This window comes from Mesoplodon densirostris, chromosome X (assembly GCF_025265405.1).
Source record: "Mesoplodon densirostris isolate mMesDen1 chromosome X, mMesDen1 primary haplotype, whole genome shotgun sequence".
Taxonomy (NCBI): domain Eukaryota; kingdom Metazoa; phylum Chordata; class Mammalia; order Artiodactyla; family Ziphiidae; genus Mesoplodon; species Mesoplodon densirostris.
In genome coordinates this window covers 15,675,469-15,701,316 of record NC_082681.1, presented here as the reverse complement: position 1 = coordinate 15,701,316, position 25,848 = coordinate 15,675,469, and the positions used below count along the sequence as shown (strand labels likewise).

The following is a 25,848-nucleotide window of genomic DNA, read 5'->3' as shown; positions in this document are numbered from 1 at the left end:
TCTTTACTTCAATGGTAAATGTGGTTAGCTGCAGCAGCTTTGCAGTAACAAATAAACATAGAGCAGTTTATGATGGCAAAAAAAAAAGCAGGACGTGTTTATTTAACCTGAAGAATTCATTTTTATTTGCAAGAAGAGAATTACAGCATGAACTACACAGAAAATAACAGAGCACAACTGATTTAAGTTACATGAATAATAAACATAAATCCAGAAAAAAATAAGCATGAAAATAATTTTTAAATACTGTTATTTGTAAACTACTCTCATTAAAAATAATTATCTTGGCACATAAAAAAGGCAATGGCCCTGAACAAAGATTTACTAACGCCCCTAAAATGATTCATGTGCTTTATCGTTTTGCACAGGTAAAAATAATGGGCACAAAAGCTTAGTCCAATAAAAGCATATTAAACCATAATGTTGTGCTTTACTTGGCCTTAATCTTTTTGCAGCTATAATTTTAACTTGATTCATTAATAAGCTAAATAATCCAAGGCACACTGATTGCATTTGGTTACAAGGTAGACAGAGAAGAAATAGTAATCTTCAAGTCCAAATGTATTCTGAGATGAGAATTTTTCCAGCACAGTATCTTACACATTGAATATATGATTTTAAAGAGTAAGAGTACCATAATTAAAACTTTTTTAAAATAAAAGGAAAGAAATAATTATGTGGTGTTGATTCTTTGCACGTCCAAAGGAATTAACCTGAAAACATTATTCGCATCACTCGGGCTGAACGTCTTTTGAGCAGTATTTTTATCAAATGGGCCGAGGAGCAGACAGGAAAGAGCTACTTGCCATTTAACAGAGTAGCTTCATTAAAATAGGGCAGCCATCTCCGACACGGGCCTCTACAAGGGAAGCAGCACCCATTATTTCTTGTTTTTGACTTGATAAAGCGAGGCTAAAAGATCAGCTCTTTCCAACCTGTTTTGCTTTTTAGGTTGGGGGTTATTTAATTGAGGGGGTACAGAATGCACTATATTGTCCCTTGTATGTTTTCCTTAGTAGCACAACTCAGGGAATTCTTGGGAGAAGAGAGGAGAGCTAGTAGGTTTTTCTACACTCCCATCCCCTATGATGAAAGCATTAATCAATTTTGCATATTTGCTTTATTTTCTGACATCATAGCTGGAAAAATGCTTACTGAAGGCTTTCTCGGTTCTTGACAATCCCTTCATAGAGCACCATTTACAGCAAACATTGAAATCCCAACTGGCTTCCCTTGACTTACTGCTCACACCTGAACAACGACCCCTCCTGTCCTCAGATAATGTTACTTCAGGAAATGAAGTTCTTTTTATTTATTCATCTAAATCAGCAATTCTCAAAGTTTGGGAGGCTGACCATTGGGAGTTGCAAGGGTCAAAGCTAAATATATTATTTGCCTTTTTCACTCTCATCCTCTCACAAGTCTACAGAGGAGTTTTCAAGAGGCCACCGAATGTGTGATAGCACAACAGGTCAAATGCAAACGCAGATATGAGAATCCAGCTGTCTTTTCTGAAGCCAGATGTTAAAGAAATTTGCAAAAATATTTCATTTATTATTATTATTTTTATTGGCTGCACTACGCAGCTTGCGGGATACCAGTTCCCTGACCAGGGGTCGAACCCATGCCCCCTGCAGTGGAAGCGCAGAGTCCTCACCACCGGACCGCCAGGGAAGTCCCTTATTTATTTTTTAATTTTTAGGCTGCAAAAATATTTCAAATGCCACTCTTCTCACTAGATTTTTTTGGTTTCAAAACTGTAAATTCATTAAAACGTTTGAGCACTGCCAGTCTAGACAACGAACGCTGGACAAATCTCTTACCAGCTCTGAGCCTCGGTCTCCTCCTCCGCCAGTTGGAGGGAATAAAGTCTCACTAAGACTATGAATATTCAGTGTGAAATCACTTTGAAAACTGTAAACGGCCATACAAATATGAATTATGGTCACTGTATTATTAGTGGAAAGAATATTCTGTTGCTTTTTTAAAGAAAGCATTCCAGCGTCGATGCAGCTTTGGGATTCTCCATGCCATTACTCCCTTACCCCAACACCAGAACTGCCAAACTGAATTTATTCCTCTGAAAAGCACCAAGGAACAGTCCACTACAAAGCATCATTCCCACACTCCACCCTGGTGACTTCAGAAAATTGGAGATTAATCCTAAACAGTCCTAACTCCCCTGTAATAATCCATCAGGATCCTAACAACACTGCAAACTAGTTCTTCTATAAAACACTTACTTTTGCCCTAAAGCAACCTTTACTTTCATGGGGTGCCCTCTTGCTCTGATATGCTGAGATCTGTAGCATTAGCATGTTTTTTGACAGCCCACTAAAATACATTCCCCAGATGGTATTAAATAGTTTTTAATGTGTAATGTTTATTTCCTATACTTTCTAATCTGGAATCTAAACTGATTTCTAAGTATATCTGAACCTCCTTTGTGCTCTGATTTCATCTCACATGCCCAGATTGAAAACAGAGTGGTGAAGCTCAATTATAGATAAAATTGGTCATGATATGGGACTTGGAATGATTGACTATCTCATTAACTTCAGTAGGAGCTCCATGTATAGCTCAAACAAGTTCTCACAGAGATAAAAGTGCTTACTGAATGTTCACAGTAAGACTTGCTTCAAATCTTTTGGCTGTGGAAATGACCTCATGACCTCAAGGATACTGACAAAGGATTGCCCCATGTGCCTCACCTATTTCATCAATAAAATTGTTTGAAGGGTTTTTATTTCTCTTAATATGTCATTACTAACCATTAGAGGCCTTTCTCCTTCACTGTCATCATAAGAAGAGTAGAAACAGTTACTGGACCATTCCTCAGGCTCAACAGAGATTTCTGCAGGTGATGACATCTCAGTCCAAACTGTAAGAAAAACATGGAGGGTGGCAGTTACTGGTCCACCACAAGGAGTGAAGTAAAATGAAGTGTAATAATCAAGGCCATACCCTTTAATTGTCCAAGAATAATATCTTTTGTAATAAAACATCCAATTAGGTTGTACTAGTTTAGAATTTCTGATATTTCAGAAAGGGCCTAGAATATCTACACTTCTTTTACTTTTTAGGATGGTTTCATGTTGGGGTTGGTGGGAGTTATTACAGATAATAATAAGTTAAATAACATTCCAGAGAACATTTACCCCTTCTTATAGAAAATCATCTCTTCCAAAAATTCTTTCTACAACATTCTTCTTGGTCCCACTTAAATAGCACTTATAACATTCTACCTGGTAATATTGTTATTTCGGACTTGTATCTCTTGTATTAGGCAGGAACCATGTGTTACACATTGTGTGTCTCATAAGAACCTGCCTGCAAGAGATGCTTAATTAATAAAATGCATTGAACTGGTGTGGATGAAGCAATCTGACGTAGGCAGAGAAATGACAGCATTTTATCTTGGCCACACTAAACTATTCATGTAACCTTGGAAGAGTCATGTTAACTTTCTCTGACTTGGTTTCCTCACCTGTCAAATGAAGGCAGTGGTACTAGGCTCTCTCCTGATGGCTCAGGGGGCCACAGTGTAGATGACCTGAGGGAAGTGACCCGTAAATGGAGAACTGAAGTTGAGCAAGGTTGTTGTTCCTTGTTTCTCCTCAGCTAGTAGAGAAGTCTTTCAGATTAAGGAACATCATATTTAAGCATTGAGTATCAGGCACCCCGTTAGGCATTTCTCCAGGGAAGTCTATGCTGTTGATCCCAGGGTTGTTGAGGTGACCCTTGCAGGTGCTTCTGAAGTGCCTTCCCTGTTATCACACTATCAAATTGAATTTTCATTGCTTGTTGCATTATCTTTCTACTCCCCTAGCTCCGTGGGGATGGCAGCTGAGTGTATCTCAGTTAGACTGTATGCCCAGAGTACTGCACAGTTCCTGGCACACAGGCTGTTATGTTTGTTAAATTAAACAAATTATTTTAAATCCCTTTAAATGACCCAATTTGCAAAATAAAAAGAAATATTCCTGAGCTGTAAATGACTCTTCTCTATTCATTAAACTTACGGTGAGTCAAGCAAGTGTGCATCCCTTGATGCAGGATGTGTTTTATTCACCTCTGTATCCTGTGTAGGAGGGGCTCCCAAACTTGAGAAGGTGCCAGAAAGAATCACATGAAGAACTTGTTACATTACAGCTGGCTGGGTCTCACTCCCAGAGTTTTTGATTCGGAAGGTCTGGGATGGAGCCAGAGCATTTGCCTTCTTAACAAGTTCCCAGGTGATGGTGATGCTACTGGTCCACGGATCACACTTTGAAAACCTCTGCTCAGCTGAGTATCTTGCATATACACAAGACAGAAGAGCCTTCTAAAAATGGGTTAACTTTATTTTCTCCATATAAAGTGAATAGATGGGTAGATTTCTCAAATTAACAACGGGAGGAAACAATTTGCACAGCCATGAATTCTCCCTTCGGATAAGCATTACACATACCTGTATTTGCTTCTGCCCGAACTGACGCGATGGCCTCACCGACTTCCACCATAGCGCTGGTGTGCTCCAAGTCAGTTTCCTCAGCGCCTATAAAAGCTCCCTGTTGCCTTCTGAAATAGTAAATATGTAGAAACTGGTAAGCTTTTTTTCAGTTTAAGAGTAATAATAAATTTTAAATGGTATTTCTTCTACTAATACCATGTGTTAAGAACATAGTCTAAGAATCCATTCAAACAGAGCTGATTTTCCCCCTTATTTAAGTCTGTGTGATAATAGCTCATAATATACAAAAGCTTAAATCCTGGGATCCAAGCCAGCATGGAAAAAAAAAAGGCTCCCTTCTGGACCCAAGGCAGGTATATTGTTTAAAATCCCTGTTGCATATTATATTGTATACCCGAAATTTGCTAAGAGGTAAATGCTAAATGTTCTCACCACAGACACAAAAAATGATAACTATGTGAGGTGATGGATATGTTAATTAGCTTGATTGTGTTGATTATTTTACAGTGTATATGTATGTCAAATCACCAAATTTTATTCTTTTTTTAAAATATCTTTATTGGAGTATAATTGCTTTACAATGGTGTGTTAGTTTCTGCTGTATAACAAAGTGAATCAGCTATACATATACATATAACCCCATATCTCCTCCCTCTTGCATCTCCCTCCCACCCTCCCTATCCCACCCCTCTAGGTGGTTACAAAGCACCGAGCTGATGTCCCTGTGCTATGCGGCTGCTTCCCACTAGCTATCTGCTTTACATTTGGTAGTGTATATATGTCCATGCCACTCTCTCACTTCATCCCAGCTTACCCTTCCCCCTCCCCATGTCCTCAAGTCCATTCTCTATGTCTGCATCTTTATTCCTGTCCTGCCCCTAGGTTCTTCAGAACTTTTTTTTTTTAGATTCCATATATATGTGTTAGCATATGGTATCAAGTTGTACTCTTTAAACGTATATAATTTTAATTGTCAACTATAACTCAATAAATTGGAAAAATATAAACAACAAAAAAACCTTTTTGTTCTATGAACTTTTAACTTCAATGAATTAGGCAAAGTGTATATGAATGACAATGAAACCTCAATCTGATTAATACTGTTGAGTTGTATCAGCTACTATAGAGTCAATTGCTCCATGAAATCTAAAGACTTTACTTCCAGAATACATGATAAAACACTGAGTTTTGTGAACCGTGGAAAATAAAGACTTCCACTGTCATTTTTAAATGGTTCTCCTGGGGCTTCCCTGGTGGCACAGTGGTTAAGAATACGCCTGCCAATGCAGGGGACACAGGTTCGAGACCTGGTCCGGGAAGATCTCACATGCCGTGGAGCAACTAAGCCCGTGTGCCACAACTACTGTAGCCTGCGCTCTAGAGCCCATGCTCCGCAACAAGAGAAGCCACCACAATGAGAAGCCCATGCACCACAACAAAGAGTAGCCCCCGCTCGCCACAACTACAGAAAGCCTGTCCGCAGCAACAAAGACCCAATGCAGCAAAAGTAAATAAATAAAAAATAAACTAAAATGGTTCTCCTAAAGCCTCAGATGAATCAACATACTTTGCACCTGATCTTAGCTACCTGTGAAAGATGATGTGCAACTATTTTTTTATTAGAGCATAGTTGATTTACAATGTTGTATTAGTTTCTGCTGCACAGCACAGTGAATCAGTCATACATATACATATATCCACTCCTTTTTAGACTCTTTTCCCATATAGGTCATTAGATAGTATTGAGTAGAGCTCCCTGTGCAGTAGGTCCTTATTAGTTATCTATTTTATCTATAGTCATATGTATATGTCAGTCCCAATCCCCCAATTTATCCCTCCTTCACCCACCATAACAGTAAGTTCATTTTCTACATCTGTGACTCTATTTCTGTTTTGTAAATAAGTTCATCTGTACCATTGAAAAAGAGTACTTTTAATAAGTCCTTCAATGATCCCTACATCATGCAGATGCTGCGTGGTGAATTTCTGTGCCAAGGCTTTGGAATCAGCGTGGGGATTCTTTCTGCATATATGTAAATGTTGTACGGAAACTCCACCTTTTAAGATTCCTAGAGGTGGAATACAATGGCCACATCTCTAAACCAGCAGCAAAGCTATCATTGAGGATGGCTGCCTTCCTCAAAGACGTCGTGGCTCTGTCCAGGCACAGCCCCCGCCCCTGGGATCCATACCTCCTCTCTAGCTACACAGAGAGGCCAAGTCACCAGCAAGTGGTCTCCATCAAGGGACCACAAAGCTGCAGGCCAGTATTAGCTGCCAGTACTTCATCATTCTTATACCTCTCCTTCTCCAATCAGATTGGAGGTGCCCAGAAATACTTTGAAGAGAAAGCCATGAGTGTAGCCACTTTTGCTAGCAGCCTACATGCAACTCCCCCCAGGGTATACTGAGAACAAAGCACTTATAATCGTGTTTAAAAATTAGCCCAGACTATTTTTCTTTGAGGTAAGGAATACAACTTTATTTGGAAAGCTGGCAGACCGAGAAGATGGCAGACTAATGTCTCAAAATAACCATCTTATCGGGGTCTGCATGCCAGTTTCTTTTATAGAATCAGAGAGGGAGATAAAGTAAAAAGGCATAATAGAGAGTGAGAGGCGGGGAGGAAGTAAAGTAAAAAGGGCCATCAGTCTTGCAAAACATCTCCTGGGGGAGAGGATGTGTTAATCTCTTCTTTCTTGCAGCCATCCACAGGTGGACAGGGTCAAGATGTTTCCCTGAACAAAGGCACTTCCTTATATTCTTTTTAACATCAGGGGAACAGTGGGATAAATATTAAGGACTATCAGGCTCCAAGTCCAAGGACAGAACTGAGAAAATGTGTTTATAGAATTTGATGAGTTATTGCTAAAAGGGCAGGTAATTTTTGTCTGATAGTTTAATTACATTGTTTCATGTTATATACGGAAAACAGAAGATTGGAGAGTGGTATTTCTTAAAGTATAATCACTTACTCATTCCGCTGAGAAGAAAGAGTCTGTTCTGTTAACTGATTATGTTGTTCTTGTTTTTTAACTGTGAAATAAAACAAAGATTATATAAGCATTGTTCGGAAGCCACACTTCTTACTTCCTTGAGGACCAATGACCTTCACATAGCACCCCCCCAATCCCATTTGAGTTCACCTTCACAGACTTGAAACAGCCAGAGAGAAGGCCAGTCTGAATTTGGAATATAGAAAAGGATCGAACCATGTAATATTTTATTCAAGAAATTCAAGTTTATAACTAGCACCACCCCCAGGCCAACATTACCAAGCACTGATTACTGAGGTCCTAAGCAGAGTTGCCTCATAGGAAGCATTTAGAATTAACACATTCAGATTGCTCTATCACTGCACCACTGCTTCTCAGGCACTAGAGCTCATCTTCCATTGTAAAATTCATTCTCCGAAATAGTTTAAACAGCCTCCTGCATCTTGATCTGCTAATGAGTTGAGCAAACCTTTTCATTATAAATAGTAGAAAGTAAATATCAGCCCCATTCCCTGTAAAAATTATCACAAAATCTGAGTCACTGAGCTGTTCTTGTATTTCATTTTCTGGAGAATGCATGCTTGAACTTACCTGTCATAAGTTCCTGTTGCTTGAACAAAATACTTCTGATTTCTTTTAACCACATCATCTTCACATCTACATTTGAAGCCTAAAGATTTAAAAAGCAGGGGAGGAGAGGACATGTTTCCTTTTTTAAATGATGCTTTATAATAAAACAAATGTCACTAAGTATATCAAACACGATTTACATCCTGAACCACCATATACCAACTCTAACATTTTGATTCTTAAAACTTCTAAGAAGCAAATAAGTAGCCATTGGATTAGATGAAATAACAGCCAAAACCATTTAGAAATTGGCCTTCGATAATAATGCTCAGACAAATATGAAATATAAATCTCACTTATTTTTTCTGTGTAGGAGGGTTCTTTTAAATATATAAATGTTTTTATGTTTAATTTTGGTAAAACAAAACAAGTTCTACTGTTTCTGAAAAGACAATCTATTGTAGGGACTTCCCTGGCGGTCCAGTGGTTAGGACTCAGTGCTTTCACAGCCGAGGGCCGGGGTTCGATCCCTGGTCAGGGACCTAAGATCCTGAAAGCTATGTGGCGCGGCCAAAAAAAAAAAGGACTCTTTGAAATGACAATATTCTCTTGAAATGTTCTAATTCCTCTCTTCTTCCATGAGACAGGTTGAAGCTTACAGTGCGTCTGGCCAGAACTTTAACCACATTCTTTAGAAAAAACAATCCGATCTGAATCATCACATCGCCCTGTCTCGTAATCAGGTTCTCTCTGAATGCTGAGCACAAGAGGAACTCAGAACTGTTATAAATCTGTAACTTAAGAAACTTGATGGGGACAGAGAAGCACCGGCCAAGCTCTTGGCTATCGGCTCTTGTTGATAAGTCTCCTGATGTTGTGGTGAAAACTTAAAGCCATAGAAAGCATCGCAGACATATCTCAAGTTAAAGAAAACTCCTGCCAAGATATGGAAGCAACCTAAGTGTCCATAGACAGATGAACGGATTTGGAAGATGTGGTACATATATACAATGGAATACTACTCAGCCAAAAAAAGTATGAAATAATGCCATTTGCAGCAACATGGATGGACCTAGAGATTATATGTGGAACCTAAAAAATAAACTAGTGAATATAACAAAAAAGAAGCAGACTCACAGATACAGAGAACAAACTAGTGGTTGCCAGTGGGGAGAGGGAAGGGGGAAGGGGCAATATGGCAGTAGGGGATTAATAGGTACAAACTATTAGGTATAAAATGAGCTACAAGGATATATTGTACAGCACAGGGAATATAGCCTATATATATATATATATATATATATATATATATATATATATATATATATATATTTTTTTTTTTTTTTTTTTTTTTTGGCGGTACACGGGCCTCTCACTGTTGTGGCCTCTCCCGTTGCGAGCACAGGCTCCAGACACGCAGGATCAGCGACCATGGCTCACGGGCCCAGCCACTCCGCGGCATGTGGGATCTTCCCGGACCGGGGCATGAACCCGTGTCCCCTGCATCGGCAGGCAGACTCTCAACCACTGCGCCACCAGGGAAGCCCTAGCCAATATTTTATAATAACTATAAATGGAGTATAACCTTTAAAAATTGTGAATCACTATATTGTACACCTGTAAAATATAATATTATATAGCAACTATACTTCAATAAAAGAAAAAAAAGAAAACTTGGTAACTGAGAAAATGTTTAATTGCATCACAAAGAATAATAATCAAATAATATTGGGGTAACCTACAGGAAAGGACTGAGAACTTTTGTAATGTAACCAAAATTATTTTTGTTTGAAAATTCAGACTTTTGTATCTTAAGGCAGGTTATGGTTTCTAGAATAATTCTTAAATGACCAACCTGGACAATATAAACTTCTTCCTTCCCAGCATACCAGATTTCAAACTTGCGGTTGTCTCCTTTTACATATTCAGTGATTCCAACTTCATCCATCTACAATATATGAGTCACCATTTTCATGAGCATTTTATTCTGAAAATGAAATTACATTAAATCTACCCCCATCATATTCTAAATGAAACAGAATTTCTCACTTCTGCAAAATGTTTTATAATCAAAGAATATGAAATGATAAATACAATCAGAGACCTGAGTGTTTATATGCTTTCATTAAACTATGCACTTATATAGCACAGACTACATGCTCCATTCCAGTGAGTGAAACAAATGTTTCAAATCTGAGCATCCAAGTAGTCCACATAAGACTGAATTCCTTTATAACTTAACTGTACACTATAAAAACAAATTATTGTGTCAAACACAGAAGTAAAACTAATTAAACATTGTGGAAAAGGTCATCCAAAATTAATTTAAATGGTTCTTTTTAATAACTTTATGCCAGATAAGTTAATCTCACAAATTACTACTTATGTCTATAGAAACCCTACAAGTTATAGACATCCAATTTATGGGTCGGGGAGAACCAACCAGGTACACAGAAATCCCCTCTATTTCCACCAATCTCTTGACCTCTCTAGAAAGCAACCTGTCACGGGACAGTGATGTCTTCTTGTAGCCAGTGAAAATTAGGTATGCAATATCCCTTCCTTACCATAGATTTTCTTCTCTTTCATATGATTGTGCAAAGCACAGACTCTTCCATTTTCTTTCATCCTGTGCTGCTAATAGCTTGGTTAGTTTCATTTTGAGCAATTTCACTCCCTTGTACACACATTCTCTTTTAGTTTCCTTCTGCCTTCTCTTTCCTTTCAATCCTTTCCTAATTAACTAAAGGAATATCTCACTCTCTGTTCCATTTACATGCCTCCCAAATGACCCTCATTACAGCTGATAAGCATTCAAAGTAGTGCTAGTGAGATCCCCATATCAAGGAAAAGAAAAAGGATTATACTTAGAAATGAAAGAGCCTGTGACATCTACCCTGAATGTACTCAGAAGTTACTTTCAGAATGTCCAAAAATATCTTTACATTCCTACTCAACCACTCTAACTAACCTACTTTTGCTCAAACATCAGGTTTTAAGATAAACAATAATCTCATATTCAATCTCTATTTAAATTGATTTTGTTTCAATACATGGTTTTGTTTTAACAGCATAATAAGTTGGAAAGCCCATGCGCTAGCTATGTGTGCCGGGACAAGTTGCTTAACCTTTCTGAATTTCAGTTTCCTCAACTATAAAGTGGGAAGAGTACCTATTTCATAGAGTTGATATAAGGATTAAATAGCATGCACTAAAGGCTTAGATAACATGGTGAGTTTTTAAAAGTATGAGTTTGCTTTTTCAACTTTCCCTTATTTGAATAGCAATGGTTTTGCTATTTTTCATTGCATACATAGAGCACAGCATTATAGATTAAATGAGCTTTTTTGAGTTACTCTGGAAACCTAACCATGATCTCTATCAAACAACACTGTTCTTAGTTCTAAACAATTCACTACAAATGATCCACTGCAATACAATCCATTTGTAATTCATGGATTGTAGATATTTTCTCAAATAACACAATATAAAGGTTTTATCAAAAGGTTTTTATTCTACTTATTAAATATTTACTATACCATGAAAACTTACCTTTAGAACGTAGAGGCAGAGTTAAAGCTCTAACTATATGAATATAGTTATATGATATATTATATAATAAATAATATATATAAAAGAACGAGGCTGATTCTACAGTTATACCCTAACTGTGGTCTCTGCCTCACCCTTCACATTTTCACTGATGATTTCTGGTAGCTATGAATATATTTTCTTTATTTTAAAGCATTTTATCTGAAGACATCTTGCTCTATCAAGTGCTCAGGGCCCCAACTTTTAACCTAATTTTCTGTCTTCAGGGTAGTGTGAAGATGTCAACTACCTTGTTAAAAGTCACCCAGTGGGTCAGAACTCTGGGATTATAACCAATAACTACCTATCTTAAGATTTTTATTAGGCAGATCAGCTCGGTGCTTTGCGATGACCTAGAGGAGTGGGATAGGGAGGGTGGGAGGGAGGCTCAAGAGGGAGGGGATATGGGGACATATGTATGTATGTGGCTGAATCACTTTGTTGTACAACAGAAACTAACACAGTATTGTGAAGCAATGATACTCCAATAAAGATCTATTAAAAAAACTACTTGAATATTGGGAGGGAAAGCACTTGATATATTAAATGAAAAGTCCATGTTATAAAACTGAAAAGATAAAAGACTTTTATTTCTGTATCTGGGATATATAATAGTTACTTCTTGGGTCAGTATTATGAAAAAATTGATCTTGGACTTCCCTGGCAATCCAGTGGGTAAGACTCTGTGCTTCAAATGCAGGGGGCACGAGTTTGATCCCTGTTCAGGGAACTAGGATCCCACATGCCACGTGGTACAGCCAAAAAAAAAATTATATTGATTCACAATAACAATAACAACAAAAAAATGTAGCTAGGCTGAACTGCCGTGAAGCAGTTAGAAACAAGATATTGGATATAAAACAGTAACATAACTGTATATTGAAAATAGTTTATGGGATCAAAAAAAGAAAGAAAATGAGAATTATAACAGAATACTATTTATATAAATTAAAACTAAGTGGGGGGCTCCCCTGGTAGCACAGAGGTTAAGAATCCGCCTGCCAATGCAGGGGACATGGGTTTGAGCCCTGGTCCAGGAAGATCCCACATGCTGCAGAGCAACTAAGCCCGTGCGCCACAACTACTGAAGCCCACGTGCCACAACTACTGAAGCCCATGTGCTTAGAGCCTATGCTCCATAACAAGAGAAGCCACTGCAATGAGAAGCCCGTGCACCACAACGAAGAGCAGCCCCCACTCACCGCAACTAGAGAAAGCCCGTGTGCAGCAACGAAGACCCAATGCAGCCAAAAATAAATAAATAAAATAAATAAATAAGTTTTTAAAAATCTAAATGGGCACAGAACATTAGTATATACTTAAAAAGAACACACAAACAGAAGGATGTACATCAAATAACACAGGGGTAGAGCGGAAAGTAAGTGTGGGGAATGATAAAAAGGAATGAAAGAATAAACAAGCAAGAACAAGGCCTGCCAGCACGGCGCAGTGATTACAATCATGGAGACCGAAGCCATCCGCCCGGGTTTGAATCTGTGCTGCACCACTTACTAGCCATGCTCTTGGATGAATTATTCACCACTCTGGAACTTGGCTTTCTCATCCTTAAAATGGGGTTAATAATAGTTCCTACTTCATATAAAGTTGCTATGTGGATTAAATGACTTAACACTGATATTCGTAAACACTTAGAACAGCTCTTAGCAAACACTGAGTACTACATGTATGTTTGTTAAACTTAAAAACATAGATGATAATAATAAACACATGAACTGAGGAATCTGTAGAACTCAAATGTCTCCATTTGACTAAACATGACTTTAGGGCCTTTCCTTTGCACAGGAGCAGCCGACTTAAAATATAGCACACAATCATCGTATAGCTGTGGGGCTACGAGATTCCAGCTTGATACGATGAAGTCACGGCACCAGTCCCCTGAAAGTGCATCTGCATTGATCCTCTCTACCAAAGGGAAGATTCTGAAACCAGGAACCCAAACTGTTATGTAACACACTGACTAGTCCTACTAGTAATTATTTAATCCTGGAATCTCATATAAGCAAGAGGAAGAAAGCATAGTGAGCTTATAAGAGATAGCCTAATTTCCATCTTTCTCTGTCAGCGATATCACCATTTTCCTAGTAATCCTGGTCTAAATCCTGCAGGCATCACTGACTAATCTCTTTTATTAAGGACACTAGGCATTACTCGGGAATCAAAGAAAAATCAGGCTGATTTTTTTCCTTCAAATGTCAGGTTTTATTTATTTTCAGTATCTAGTAAGTCAATAAGCCTGCCTGTTTACCTGCCATGGAAGTGTTTCTTGCATCTATCCCACCCTCTGTTTCCATGGTAGCCACTGTAGTTCGAAATCTCACAAATTGGTTACCTCATACCAGTCTGTCCTTACTGTGATGTACTTTAGAAACACTCTGTTGGTGTGCCCATCATTGTGACAAATTAAAGGTAAAAAAAGAAAAATAGACACAAGCCAGAAATAGTATATTAGGTAGTAACTAGGTCACACCTAAATGCCCATTGACAGACGAATGGATAAAGAAGATGTGGTACATATATACAATGGAATATTACTCAGCCATAAAAAGAAATGAAATTGAGTTATTTGTAGTGAGGTGGATGGACCTAGAGTCTGTCATACAGAGTGAAGTAAGTCAGAAAGAGAAAAATAAATATCGTATATTAATGCATATATGTGGAACCTAGAAAAATGGTACAGATGAACCGGTTTGCAGGGCAGCAATTGAGACATAGATGTAGAGAACAAACGTATGGGGACCAAGGGGGGAAAGTGGTGGGGGCAGGGGGGTGGTGTGATGAATTGGGAGATTGGGATTGACATGTATACACTAATATGTATAAAATGGATAACTAATAAGAACCTGTTGCATAAAAAAATAAATTAAATTAAATTTAAAAATTAAAAAAAAAGTGAACCAAATGGATTTGGGTCCAACATGGCTATGAAGATAAAATACCTTCCTCTGGAATAAATATACAGACAGCAAGAGACCTGAACCCTGTCTGAGGTCAATTACAAATTCTTGCTTCTCGACAGATGTTTATTAGAGACATAAAAGACCCTTGGAGATTTTGGGGGCTTAGAGGTGGGCGAATATCAAAGGAGCAACTGGGAGACTTCCCTGGTGGCGCAGTGGTCAAGAATCTGCCTGCCAATGCAGGGGACATGGGTTCGCGCCCTGGTCCCAGAAGATCCCACATGCCGCGGAGCAACTAAGCCCGTGCACCACAACTACTGATCCTGTGCTCTAGAGCCCACGAGCCACAACTACTGAGCCCACATGCCACAACTACTGAAGCCCACACGCCTAAAGCCCGTGCTCCACAACAAGAGAAGCCACCACAATGAGAAGCCCGCACACCGCAACGAAAAGTAGCCCCCACTCGCCGCAACTAGAGAAAGCCCATGCACAGCAATGAAGACACAACACAGCCAAAAATTAATTAATTAATTAATTTTTTAAAAGGAGCAACTGGGCGTTTGTTATGAAAACAGTGAGGGTTTTGAACCACCACCGCTGTGGGTTCAGAAGTGAAGCAGGGAAAGTACACAGTAGGAAGAAGTCAGAGACCTAACCCTGGGCAGGAACCCATTAGGAACAGCATGGGGTCATTGGCCTCTGGGAAGAATCAAAAGCAGGGCCTGCTTCTCGGGTGGCCTCCTGACACAAAGCCCTCAGGCCTGGCTCAGGACACATGGCACATCCTCTCCATTACCACTGCTGGACATCGCATCAATTCTGAACATGCTAACAACCAAGAAACAGTGGTTGGGGAGTCGAGGGTCATAATTTTCTCCATTTTCCATATTTTCTTCAACAAATGCCATACCACTTTTACAATGTAGAACTTGAAAGATAAAATTAATTAGGTGTGAAAAAAATCAAATTTGCCAATTACAGACTCATGTGGATTGGAGGTTCCTCTTGTCAAATGTCAAAACCAGCTGGGAGTGTCACTGGATTGCCAGTAACTTCCTCAAACAATACTGCTCTCATTTTAATACCAAACTAACATTAGGACACAATGGCAGTTTTGGCTATGGGAGAGAAGAAGGTAATTTCTAAGGATCGGACAGGACAGGTGTGTGCAGGATTCAGCGGTAGGTGGCTTTGGACACCCAGGAAGGGAGGGGATGGAGGAGGGATACAATGGGAATGTGCTAACCATAAAAGTGATCCATCTTTAAATCACACGGAAAAAAAGGAAGAAACTCTTTCTTCCTTGACTCCCGTATGAGAAAAGCTCCTTGCTACCAAGACCAAGAACTCCACCTGGTGCCATTGGTAAGAGAGTGCTAATGGGGGAGCCTGGGTCACTGCCCACAATTTCAAACTGTGCCGTGCAGGAGTCTAGGACGCCCCCTTGGGGACTGCCTGGGACTGAAGTGAGAGAGGAAAGGAAGGAGGCCACAGTCTGCCCTCCGTGGCTCTCATTTCAGGCCGAAAAGTTCTGCTTCACCTGACTTCTCTCTAAGATTTCTACTTAGGGTTCCATGGGTGGGAGCGTGCGAAATGGGTGGTGAAGGGGGAGTCAAAGGGTACAAACTCCCAGTTATAAAATAAATAAGTCCTAGGGATGTAATGCACAGCATGGTGACTATGGGTACCATGGTTAATAATACTGTACTTCATATTTGAAACTTGCTAACAGATTAGATCTTAAAAGTTCCCATCACAAGAAAAAAAGATTTGTAACTATGTGTGGTGACGGATGTTACTTGTGGTGATCATTTCACAACATATACAAATATTGAATCATTACACTGTACACCTGAAACTAATGTAATATGTCAGTTATACCTCAATTTAAAAAAAAAAGATTTTCAGGGCCTCCCTGGTGGCGCAGTGGTTGAGAGTCCGCCTGCCGATGCAGGGGATACGGGTTCGTGCCCCGGTCTGGGAGGATCCCATATGCCGCGGAGCGGCTGGGCCCATGAGCCATGGCCGCTGGGCCTGCGTGTCCGGAGCCTGTGCTCCGCAACGGGAGAGGCCACAGCAGTGAGAGGCCCACATAACGCAAAAAGGAAAAAAAAAAAAAAAAAATTTTCTTTTAAAAAAAGATGTGCAACTAAAGTATGAGAGTATACATACTTTTTCAGCCCAGTCATCTGAGCTGATAAAGTATACAAACTGGAATACAGTATATGTATATATGAAAGACTATTACATTACACAATTCAAACAGTCTTACTTTCAAACAGTGCTTAAAACTGTATGACGGGTATCGATCAGAGCCTTCTCTGCTTTCAACACGCCTTTTACAAAAAACAATGGCTTTTTCGTACAAGAAAAGGTGCCGCTGCATTGGCTTGAATCTAGCAAAATCCTTCATCTTTGTAGCACCTTTCTTGTGTCCAATCCAAACACTGAATGCACCCTGCATTATCATCTTGCCCAGCTCATTTAAGTTTCCCTGGAATGGAAAACCCAAACTCATTAGTACAAGGCAGAGCAACATTCAGATCTCTGACATCAATATTACAGTGTTTAGGTTGAGTTACTAAAACCCTGAAGCATAATTTATAGTTTTTAAAGTTTCATTCATCATAACTTTTCACAGGAAAACATGCCATGTGTCACCCAGTTACAAAATGACTGTGGGACCAGGAGATAGAAGAAGCCTCCTTTTCCCTGGCTTCATGTTTCCATTACTTCCTCAATCCTAATTGGTAAATGACCTCTCCCAGTCCAAGTTTTCCCACGGGGGGCAGTTAACTCTAAAGATTTGATCTCTTTCTTCCATCTCTATCCTGGACTGAGGCAAAGAGCAATTCTGAGACCATAAGCCTCCTTAGAATAGACCCAAACATTCCAGCAAGCGGGATCTCCCAAGGTCTGCACTTGGGGGTGGGCCTTGTTAGGGACAAGGGGAATGTCGTAAATCCATTTGGGTGCTGATCTGAAGCCAATTTTCCACTTAGCATCATAAGTAATAATGCTGACATTCGGATCCTTCATTTGTCTGCCTCTTACATCTTATTTCTCAGTTGATTCCAGGAGAGGAAGAAAGAGATATTAACATGCTTTCCCTGTAAAACTGCAACAATCATTATGATCTACTTACGATATAGCCATTTATTGCACTCTGATGCATTGAGTCATTAACTGACTTCAGTAAATCCAGTATCATGTCAAGTGCCTCCTTTAATTGTACAGATCCTTCGCAGTCTTTGCTATATTTTAATAGCTCCTGTAATTAGAAGTCAAGAATTAAACTTAATATTAGGCAGATATTAATAACTGGAGAAAATGAATACATTTTTGGCTAACACACTTTCGAGGAGGAATCCAAAGATAATGGCAGTTTTTCGAGTAATTTCTTTCATATGCTATTTGTCACATTAATACTATATTTAATAACAATGTCAAAACTGGGGAAGAAATGGAATAGTGACTAAACAGTAGAAAGCAAAGGGCATTCAATGCTTCTCGAGCTGGAGAACTATAGGTATTAGGACACACTAGAGATCCGTTTTTAAAGCAATTACACATTTTTTGGTCCTCCACTTACAGCAATTCATTTTATTCATTATGCATATACCATAGAACGTTGTAAAAAGACATTTTAAAACAAGCTATGTTGTATTTATACTTAACGTGACATTTTTGGAATCCTTTCACATTACTCAGAGGTGTGCCATCTTCATTTTTCATTGAGAAGAACCATAGGAAATACAGTCTCAAAACTATAGGAAATACAGTCTCAAAACTATATTTGTTTAGTTCTGCTTAACAACAGTAAAAGTTCTGCAGTCAGGGTTATCCATATATCAGTGTAACTTGTATGGACAATTAAAAAGCTAGAAGCATTGATTCAACTGCTAAGTCCAGCTGTCCCAGTCAGGAAGCCTACCTATTTCTAGTGCTTACTAGTCAGCTGCTTCCGTTTTAATAGCTTTGACACATTTGACCCAAAGAAGTAAGTAAAGAAAGAAACTAATGTTTCATGCAATTACCTTCAACAGTAACTGATATTTAGTAATCCGTTGCACTGGTTTCAGTAAATAGGAATCTAGACCAAGTCTGTGTTTTAATTTCCTTTGACATTCCTGTCATTAAAATACAATGATCAATAAATTTAAATTGACATTTACCTATGAAAATGTCAAATGTTCATTGATTAGAACATTATTACATCTCAAGGAAAATTTACCAGAAAAATTGCTGTTATATATGGTATGGAAATTGTAAGAGGCAGTATGTCTAAAAAACTACAGTAAACTTTATTTCAAGGATTGGAGAGGTAGAAAATCCCCAAATTTCAAAGACTAAAAAGTTTTTGTATATAAATTCACAATGATGTGGAATGCTTAAAAAGTAAGAAAGCAATGAATGACCATAGGTTAACATGACCAAAAAGTTCTTCAAAGTATCCAAGAAAATTAACAAAAGGCTCAGCTCTGCAGGCCAAGACCCAGAAAAGAAATAGGTTGTACTGAATATAAATCAGACTGGGTATGAGAAGAGTTTTTTAAATGTCACAAGAAAAATACAGCCCTTATCAACTGGTGCTACATTTCATCTGATTATTGGCTTGCTGCCACTATAAATATAAGAGCCATGACTTTGGGTCCTGGGAACATTGTAGGGTCCATAATTAGGGCAATATGGAGCTGTTTAGGATGAAATCTGCATATAGGAAGTGCAGAACACAAAGGGAATGGGAGAGGAGATATCTATGGAAGATCCAGGACCCTCCTCTGTATGTGATAAAATCCAATACATAATCTAATTCGATTATCAACTTTTATGGTTAAAAATGGTGGACTGATACATGTATTTAAGCTCTCCACTCATGAAACCCAATTAAAGTGATGGAAAAGTTATTTTTACAATGAAAAACCCAAAGTTACAAAGATGAAAGAGGGAAAAACATTGACAAAATTTGGAAACTGGCAGAGGGAAAAGCCAAGGAACAACTCAATTTATGTTAAAGAACACACTTACCCCTCCTCCACGAAGACTCCAGAATCAAGTACCTCTGGAAGTTGGAGATGAAGGTGGGGTTTGATAAAAGATGACTGTTTAAGAAGTAATTTTAAAAGTTTGTTTAAGAAGTAATTAGATACTAACCACCTCTACAGAGGTGTGGAGCAATCAGGCCCCTCATACACCGTTGGTAGGAATGTAAAAAGGTGCAGCAGCTTTAGAAAACAACCCAACAGTTCTTCAAAAAGTTAACAGAATTACCATACGACCTAGCAATTTCACACCCAGGTCTATGGCAAAGAGAAATGAAAATAATGTCCACACAAAAACTTGTACACAAAAGGTGGAGACAACCCAAATGTCCATCAACTGATGAATGGGTAAATAAAATGTGGAATATCCATCCATACAATGGAATATTATTAGGCCATAAAATGGAATGAAGTTCTGACACTTGCTACAACATGGATGAACTGTGAAAACATGATGCTGAGTGAAAGGAGCCAGACACAGAAGGTCACATATTTTAAGATTCCATTTATATGAAATGTTCAGAACAGGCAAATCTATAGTGACAGAAAGTAGCTTTGTAATTGCAGAGAGCTGTGGGGCTTAGGGGAAAATGGGAGGTGACTGTTAAAAGGTATTTTTTTTCTTTGGAGTGATGAAAATGTTCTTAAGTTGACAGTGGTGATGGCTGCACAACGTTGTGAATATAGTGAAACTACTGAATTGTACATTTTAAAAGGGTGAATTTTGTGTTATTTTAATTATATCTCAACAAAGCTGTTACCAAAATAAAAAAAAAAAGAATTAAATGAGCATTAAATCTAAACAAAGCAGCACGGGCAGCAGCAGCAACAGTAAGCATCTTAGACAGCATGCCACTGTGCAAAATTGGGTGGCTGCTGCCCTTGTCCTCATAGCAGAAGAAGGGATGTTTATCTGAAAAGAGTAAAACAGAGGGCCTTTGGACTAGGGAATACCAGGTCCAGCTGACGGCATCATACCATATTGAAAGCAAAGAGATTACTTGAATATTTATGTACCAACTAAGAGACTCTCAACCTTTCCCCCCACTTGGCTACCAGAACACTGGCAGCCAGATCCTTATTCTCCAGGTAGCAGACTGGAGGATCTGACCAGCCTGAGCAAAACGACCTAAACATACAGGTCTTGGGGATCCTCCAAGGATCAAGGATTGGAGCAGTGAGGACCATGGTCAATAAACCCACATAAGCACAGGAAACTTCCAGTGAGCTTTTTAGTGCTTATTCCTAACGCAAGTGGACAACCAAATATCACCAGACATTTGAGGAAAGTGACAGAAACAAAAAAGAAAGAAGAAAAGCAATATAAAGACAACAGAAACTCTGCAAGGAGGAGAAAGCTATTTTTAAAAGGAAAATCTATTATAATTCTCCTCATATAGATAAGTGAAGATATTGAATTCATGAAACATAAACAGGGTTGTACTGAAAGGAACATTCAGAGAACAAAAAGGGGTAGAGGCACTTCAAAATTAATAACATGATGGCAGAAACAAAACCCTCAACAGAAGGACTGGAAGATAAATCCCAGAAGATACAGGAACAAGACAAAGACCCAGAACATAGAAAGAAAAGATAATTAGAGGACTGGTCCAGAATCTCCAACATCTGTACAATAGAAATTCCAGAAAGAGAAAATGGAGAAAATTGTGTGGAGAAAATCAAAGGAAAAAATATCCAAGTAAATTTGGACAAGGGGTTCCAAATTCAAAGGGATCACCATAAGATTGGATAATGGCACAGCACTGTGATATTTCAGAACCCTGAGGATAAAGGAAGCTCCCATAAGCTTTCATAGAGAGGACAAAACTAGGTCACATGCAAAGGAACAAAAATCAAAATGGCATAAGATTTCTTAACAGCAACACTGGAAACTAGAAAACAATGGAGCAAATACCTTCAAAATTCTGAGGAAAATTATTTCTTACATAGAACTCTATACCCAGTCAAGCTAGCAATCAAGTGTTAGGGTAGAATAAAGACATTCACAGACATGCAAGCTCTCAAAAACATTTACCTATCATGCACACTTTCTCAGTAAAGCTACTGTAGGATGTATTCCGCTGAACAAGTTAATAAAACAAGGAAGAGACAGATATGGCACCTAGGAAACAGGAGAGCCTAGGCAAGAGACACGTGAACAGACTCCCTGAAATTGATATTCACCAACATTCCAAGATGGCAGCTGCACAATGGGCTTAGTGAGTCTAGATGAGCAGGTCAGAAGACTCCAGGGGAGATGTTTTCAAGATGAAATTCAGAGAAAGTATAATATTTAAATGTACTAAGAAGAGATTGATGTAACTATCACAACTGGGAGAGTTTGGGGTAGAATAGGGATAAGTACCTAGAAAATTAAGTGAGTAAAAAAGACACTTGTAAGAAAAACAATAAGGAAGGAAAAGCAACCGTCTTATTCCACATTATTCACCTGAGCACAGAAATTACATAGTCTTAATAATTTAACACTGTATATCAATCTAACCAGAGTTACACAGTATAACTAGATTGGGCTATTTGGAGGAAAAGAATGTATGTGTGTGTGTGTGTGTGTGCATGTTGGGGAGCAAGAACAATGAAAGAAAGCTAAATCCTCCTCTTCCATCATGGGAAGTAGCAATATGAGTATGATATTTGGAGGTATGGAGGTAAATATCGAAAGAAGTAGCTAAAAGAGCAGAAAATAGTTGCCTCTGGGGAGCAGCATATATGTTTGTGTGCATGTATGTATATTTTGGGGTGGGTCAAACCACTCTTATATATATATATATATATATATATATATATATATATATATATATATATATATATATATATATATATATAACTTACTTAAAGCAGAAAATGAATTTATAAATAAGAAATATCCCAGTATCTTCCACAGAGAGTACATCCAATACCTGAACAATTACTATACCTGGAAAAAGGCGCATTCTGAATACTTCTTCCAAATTGCCTCTGACCTGGGCTTATTCTGACAATATTCTGCATACATTTGAAAATCATCTTTCTGTGATAAAAAGAAAATTCAAGGGTATTAGCAATTTGTGAGCATGTACTTTTCTTATCAAGGAAGCCTGAGCAAGAGTGAGTATGGCCAAGCATCACAGGGAATGTGGCCTAAAGGGCCTGTCACACTGGCAGCTGGTCAGAAGCCCTCTTTATATTCCAAGAACAGCATGCCCATCAGACCAGATACAGGGACACATAATTATCCAAGGAATTTCATAACTTCCATTTACCAAGTTTAAGAGCTGGAGGGAGAAAAGAAAAGTCAGAGGGAGAAAAGCCTTCTTTGAATGAACTATGAAAACAGACTACTTTTTTCATTACTATGAGGTAATAGGGTACCATGAAATACGCTCCTTCTATGCTTTCAGTCTCTCACTACCTAGTGAATGAACTTAGAGTAACTCCCGAGGTCTTTGGTTCCTCGGAGCATCATCATTGTACCATAACACTGCGAGGCATGTGCCCATGCTATTCTTTCTCCCTGGAATCATCTTTATTTGAGCCTTATGTAATGGGCTACCTCTTACTCACTCATTAACATCCATCTCATGAGTCATCTCTTCTATACAGCCATCATTTATACCTCCAGTCAATATCAGATGCACCTCTTCTTGGCTCCTATAGGACCCTTTGTATATCTCTAATATACCACATCTCACACTGTACACAATGGATTTCCTGTCTTTCTATGTGGATGCTCTTGGTATTCCACATTGCCTAGTAAAGTGCTTGGCACAGAGTAGGTATTCAGTAGATGGCTGTTGAATGAATGAACAGATCAACAGGCACTTATTAAATCCCTACTGGTTGCCAAGAACCATGCTGACCTTATTAGAGATAGAAAAATACATAAGATATAGACCCTGCCTCAATGAGCTTTCCATCTAGTTGGGGCAGATTTCATGAATATGTGTAAAGATGCGTAGTAATGTAAAATTCCCAATGAGTAGCACAGACAAAGGAAAGAGAGGTTGCTGTTGCTTAGGGAAGTCGGGGAGGAATTTGGCCATGGTTTAAATGTGCTTGAAGTTTGGATATATTGAGAAAGGTTCTGCCTTATCCTTATTATTTTCTCACGCCATAAACGCTTTCTGAGATAAGATATCTCCTTGGAAGCTTTCAGTGATCACCTCTATCAAACTGACTCTCAAACCAAGACAAAACTGATCTTTCAAGAAGAGGAGGAACTAGATAAGCAGAGAACATTGTGAGAGAAAACGCTAATGGAAGAGAGTGTGATTACAAAGTCTGGGAAGTCAATTGTACTAAGTACACTCCTAGGACGCAGAGAAATGAGCCTCCCTGAATGATCTTGTAGAATAAAAGGAACACACAGCTCCCCATTTTGCAAAGTTCCTGTGATAGATGCCTTGGTGTCTGAAAGCCAGACTCCATTTGATTCAAAGACTTCACATGTATTAGAGGGGAATATCAAGGCATCTCTTAGGCTAAAAATTAACCAAGCCAAGAATGGTTGTGCTGAGATGATCCCAAATCTCCCATCTTCACAACCAGGATGGTCCTTGGACTCCTGGGATCACCCAGGGGTCAGTGGACACAAGCTGAGCCATTGTAGCATTTGATACCACAGAATACAATGGCCATTTGCACGTTCGAATACCCCATTCCTGTAACAAAACTTGGTTTAGCCTCAAATACTTGCTGGAGTGATGTGTTTCCTCCAAGAACATAAAGACATAAAAAATAATGCCTACCTTGTCTCTAAATCTGTAAAATGACCTGCTCTTTTGGTGGCCTATATTTATCTATTTTGAAATAATCATTGAACTAACCCTTTCCAGGAAACAAGGTCCCACTCTTTCTGGAGCAACAACGCAATTTTCCAGACTGCTCGTGAAAATGCTGTAAAAATTTCAAAGAAAAAATGATATGATTTTGTGTGAAATATGCTAAATTGGTCAATAACCTTTTAAATAATAATCACGAAAAAGAAAATTCAATTCAGCAATTACATACTTGTTATGGAATTCATATATTTCTGCCATATTTCCAAAGAGAACATCCTTTTTATTTCTCAGGAGAGGTGGTATAAGGTCAAACATCTCTGGATTATCCATCTCCTCTCTATAGCCCTACCCAAAATAAATACATTTATTCATTTAAAAAATATTTACATCAACATTTGATTGGGCCACCAAAGGTATAGGTATAGCAGAACACATATGGGATTAATGGGTAAAGTTGTTTGTAATTTTAACATTCAAATTTTCTAGTTCCCAAAGTTATCCACTATTATTATTATTATTATTTTAGATAGCAGAACAAGGAAGTCAAGGTTTTCTACTCAATGGGTAGAATAAAGTAACAGCTCTTTGGCCTTCAGGGTAGCTTATAGGAAAACAAAAGAGAAACAAAATAGGAAACAAAATAGAAACCAGGTATGAAAAATGATATTACAGGTCATTAACTTCTCCTTAAACAGGCAATAATTGTTTGGGTTTTTTCAGACCAAATTAACATTATGACATTTGTATCCAGAGAATGTTTTTTTTCCCATACTTAACGCTTTACATCACAATCTCTAAAGAGCACCCTGGGAATAATTATAACAATCTGCTGTATTCCTAAGGGAACAGCTTATCTGTTCTCTAATAAATTCTGAACCCACAATTCTCACTGCTGAGGGAGAACCTGAATATGCACATTTAATAATCAAGGAAGGAGACAAAAAGAGAAGTCTGCCCGAAGCACTTCCTAAAAGACAGGAAAATACAATCTGAGTCACTTACCAACAAAACAGCAAGTAGTTCCTGAACATACACCTTCTCTGTCTGTACCAGCTCATTTAGGATGTGACTAAAATGAAAGGACCACATTTGTCAGTTATTTTATGGCTTTAGAATTGTATTGCAACATTTCACTTATTATCATTATAAATTGTCTAAGATGAAAATTAATAATGCAGGGGAACTACCAATGGTTTGGTTTTATCATCAAAATATAAAATTAATTCTATGGTTTCTAGAGTAAGTACTACGCACAAGACTTAAATTTTTTTTTAAAAAAAGAGGAGTGGGGCTCAGGAGTTATTTTTAAATGAGAAAGAAAACCTCATCTTATTTCTAACTCACTAAGCTTAAAAATCATTTACTAAAAATTCACAAAATCTATTCCTAAAAATCTGAGGAATACTTTTTGCAGTTAACAATAATCGCGCCTCGAATAAACCTCATTGGCTATGATAGTGCCACTGTGCAAAAGCTGGAAATACTTTTCTGAACAGC

The 25,848-nt window shown here is 38.3% G+C and overlaps 1 protein-coding gene and 1 pseudogene across 4 annotated transcripts in view; both read right to left on the bottom strand.

Annotated features, from left to right (window-relative positions):
- Positions 1–826: 826 nt before the first annotated feature.
- The window catches only part of MCF2 (MCF.2 cell line derived transforming sequence), a 101,058-nt gene continuing 76,036 nt past the window's right edge, over positions 827–25,848 (bottom strand). For all 4 annotated transcript variants that reach the window (XM_060086698.1, XM_060086695.1, XM_060086696.1 and 1 more), the window contains 13 exons: positions 25,354–25,420; positions 24,581–24,696; positions 24,397–24,466; positions 22,509–22,601; positions 18,569–18,661; positions 17,677–17,802; positions 16,804–17,025; positions 9,875–9,967; positions 8,041–8,119; positions 7,429–7,489; positions 4,451–4,560; positions 2,772–2,881; positions 827–859 (listed from right to left, as the gene is read on the bottom strand). In XM_060086698.1, the coding sequence (XP_059942681.1) occupies positions 827–859; positions 2,772–2,881; positions 4,451–4,560; positions 7,429–7,489; positions 8,041–8,119; positions 9,875–9,967; positions 16,804–17,025; positions 17,677–17,802; positions 18,569–18,661; positions 22,509–22,601; positions 24,397–24,466; positions 24,581–24,696; positions 25,354–25,420 (1,273 nt within the window). The remainder of the gene's footprint in view (positions 860–2,771; positions 2,882–4,450; positions 4,561–7,428; positions 7,490–8,040; positions 8,120–9,874; positions 9,968–16,803; positions 17,026–17,676; positions 17,803–18,568; positions 18,662–22,508; positions 22,602–24,396; positions 24,467–24,580; positions 24,697–25,353; positions 25,421–25,848) is intronic.
- On the bottom strand, positions 25,700–25,826 carry LOC132482797 (U4 spliceosomal RNA; annotated as a pseudogene).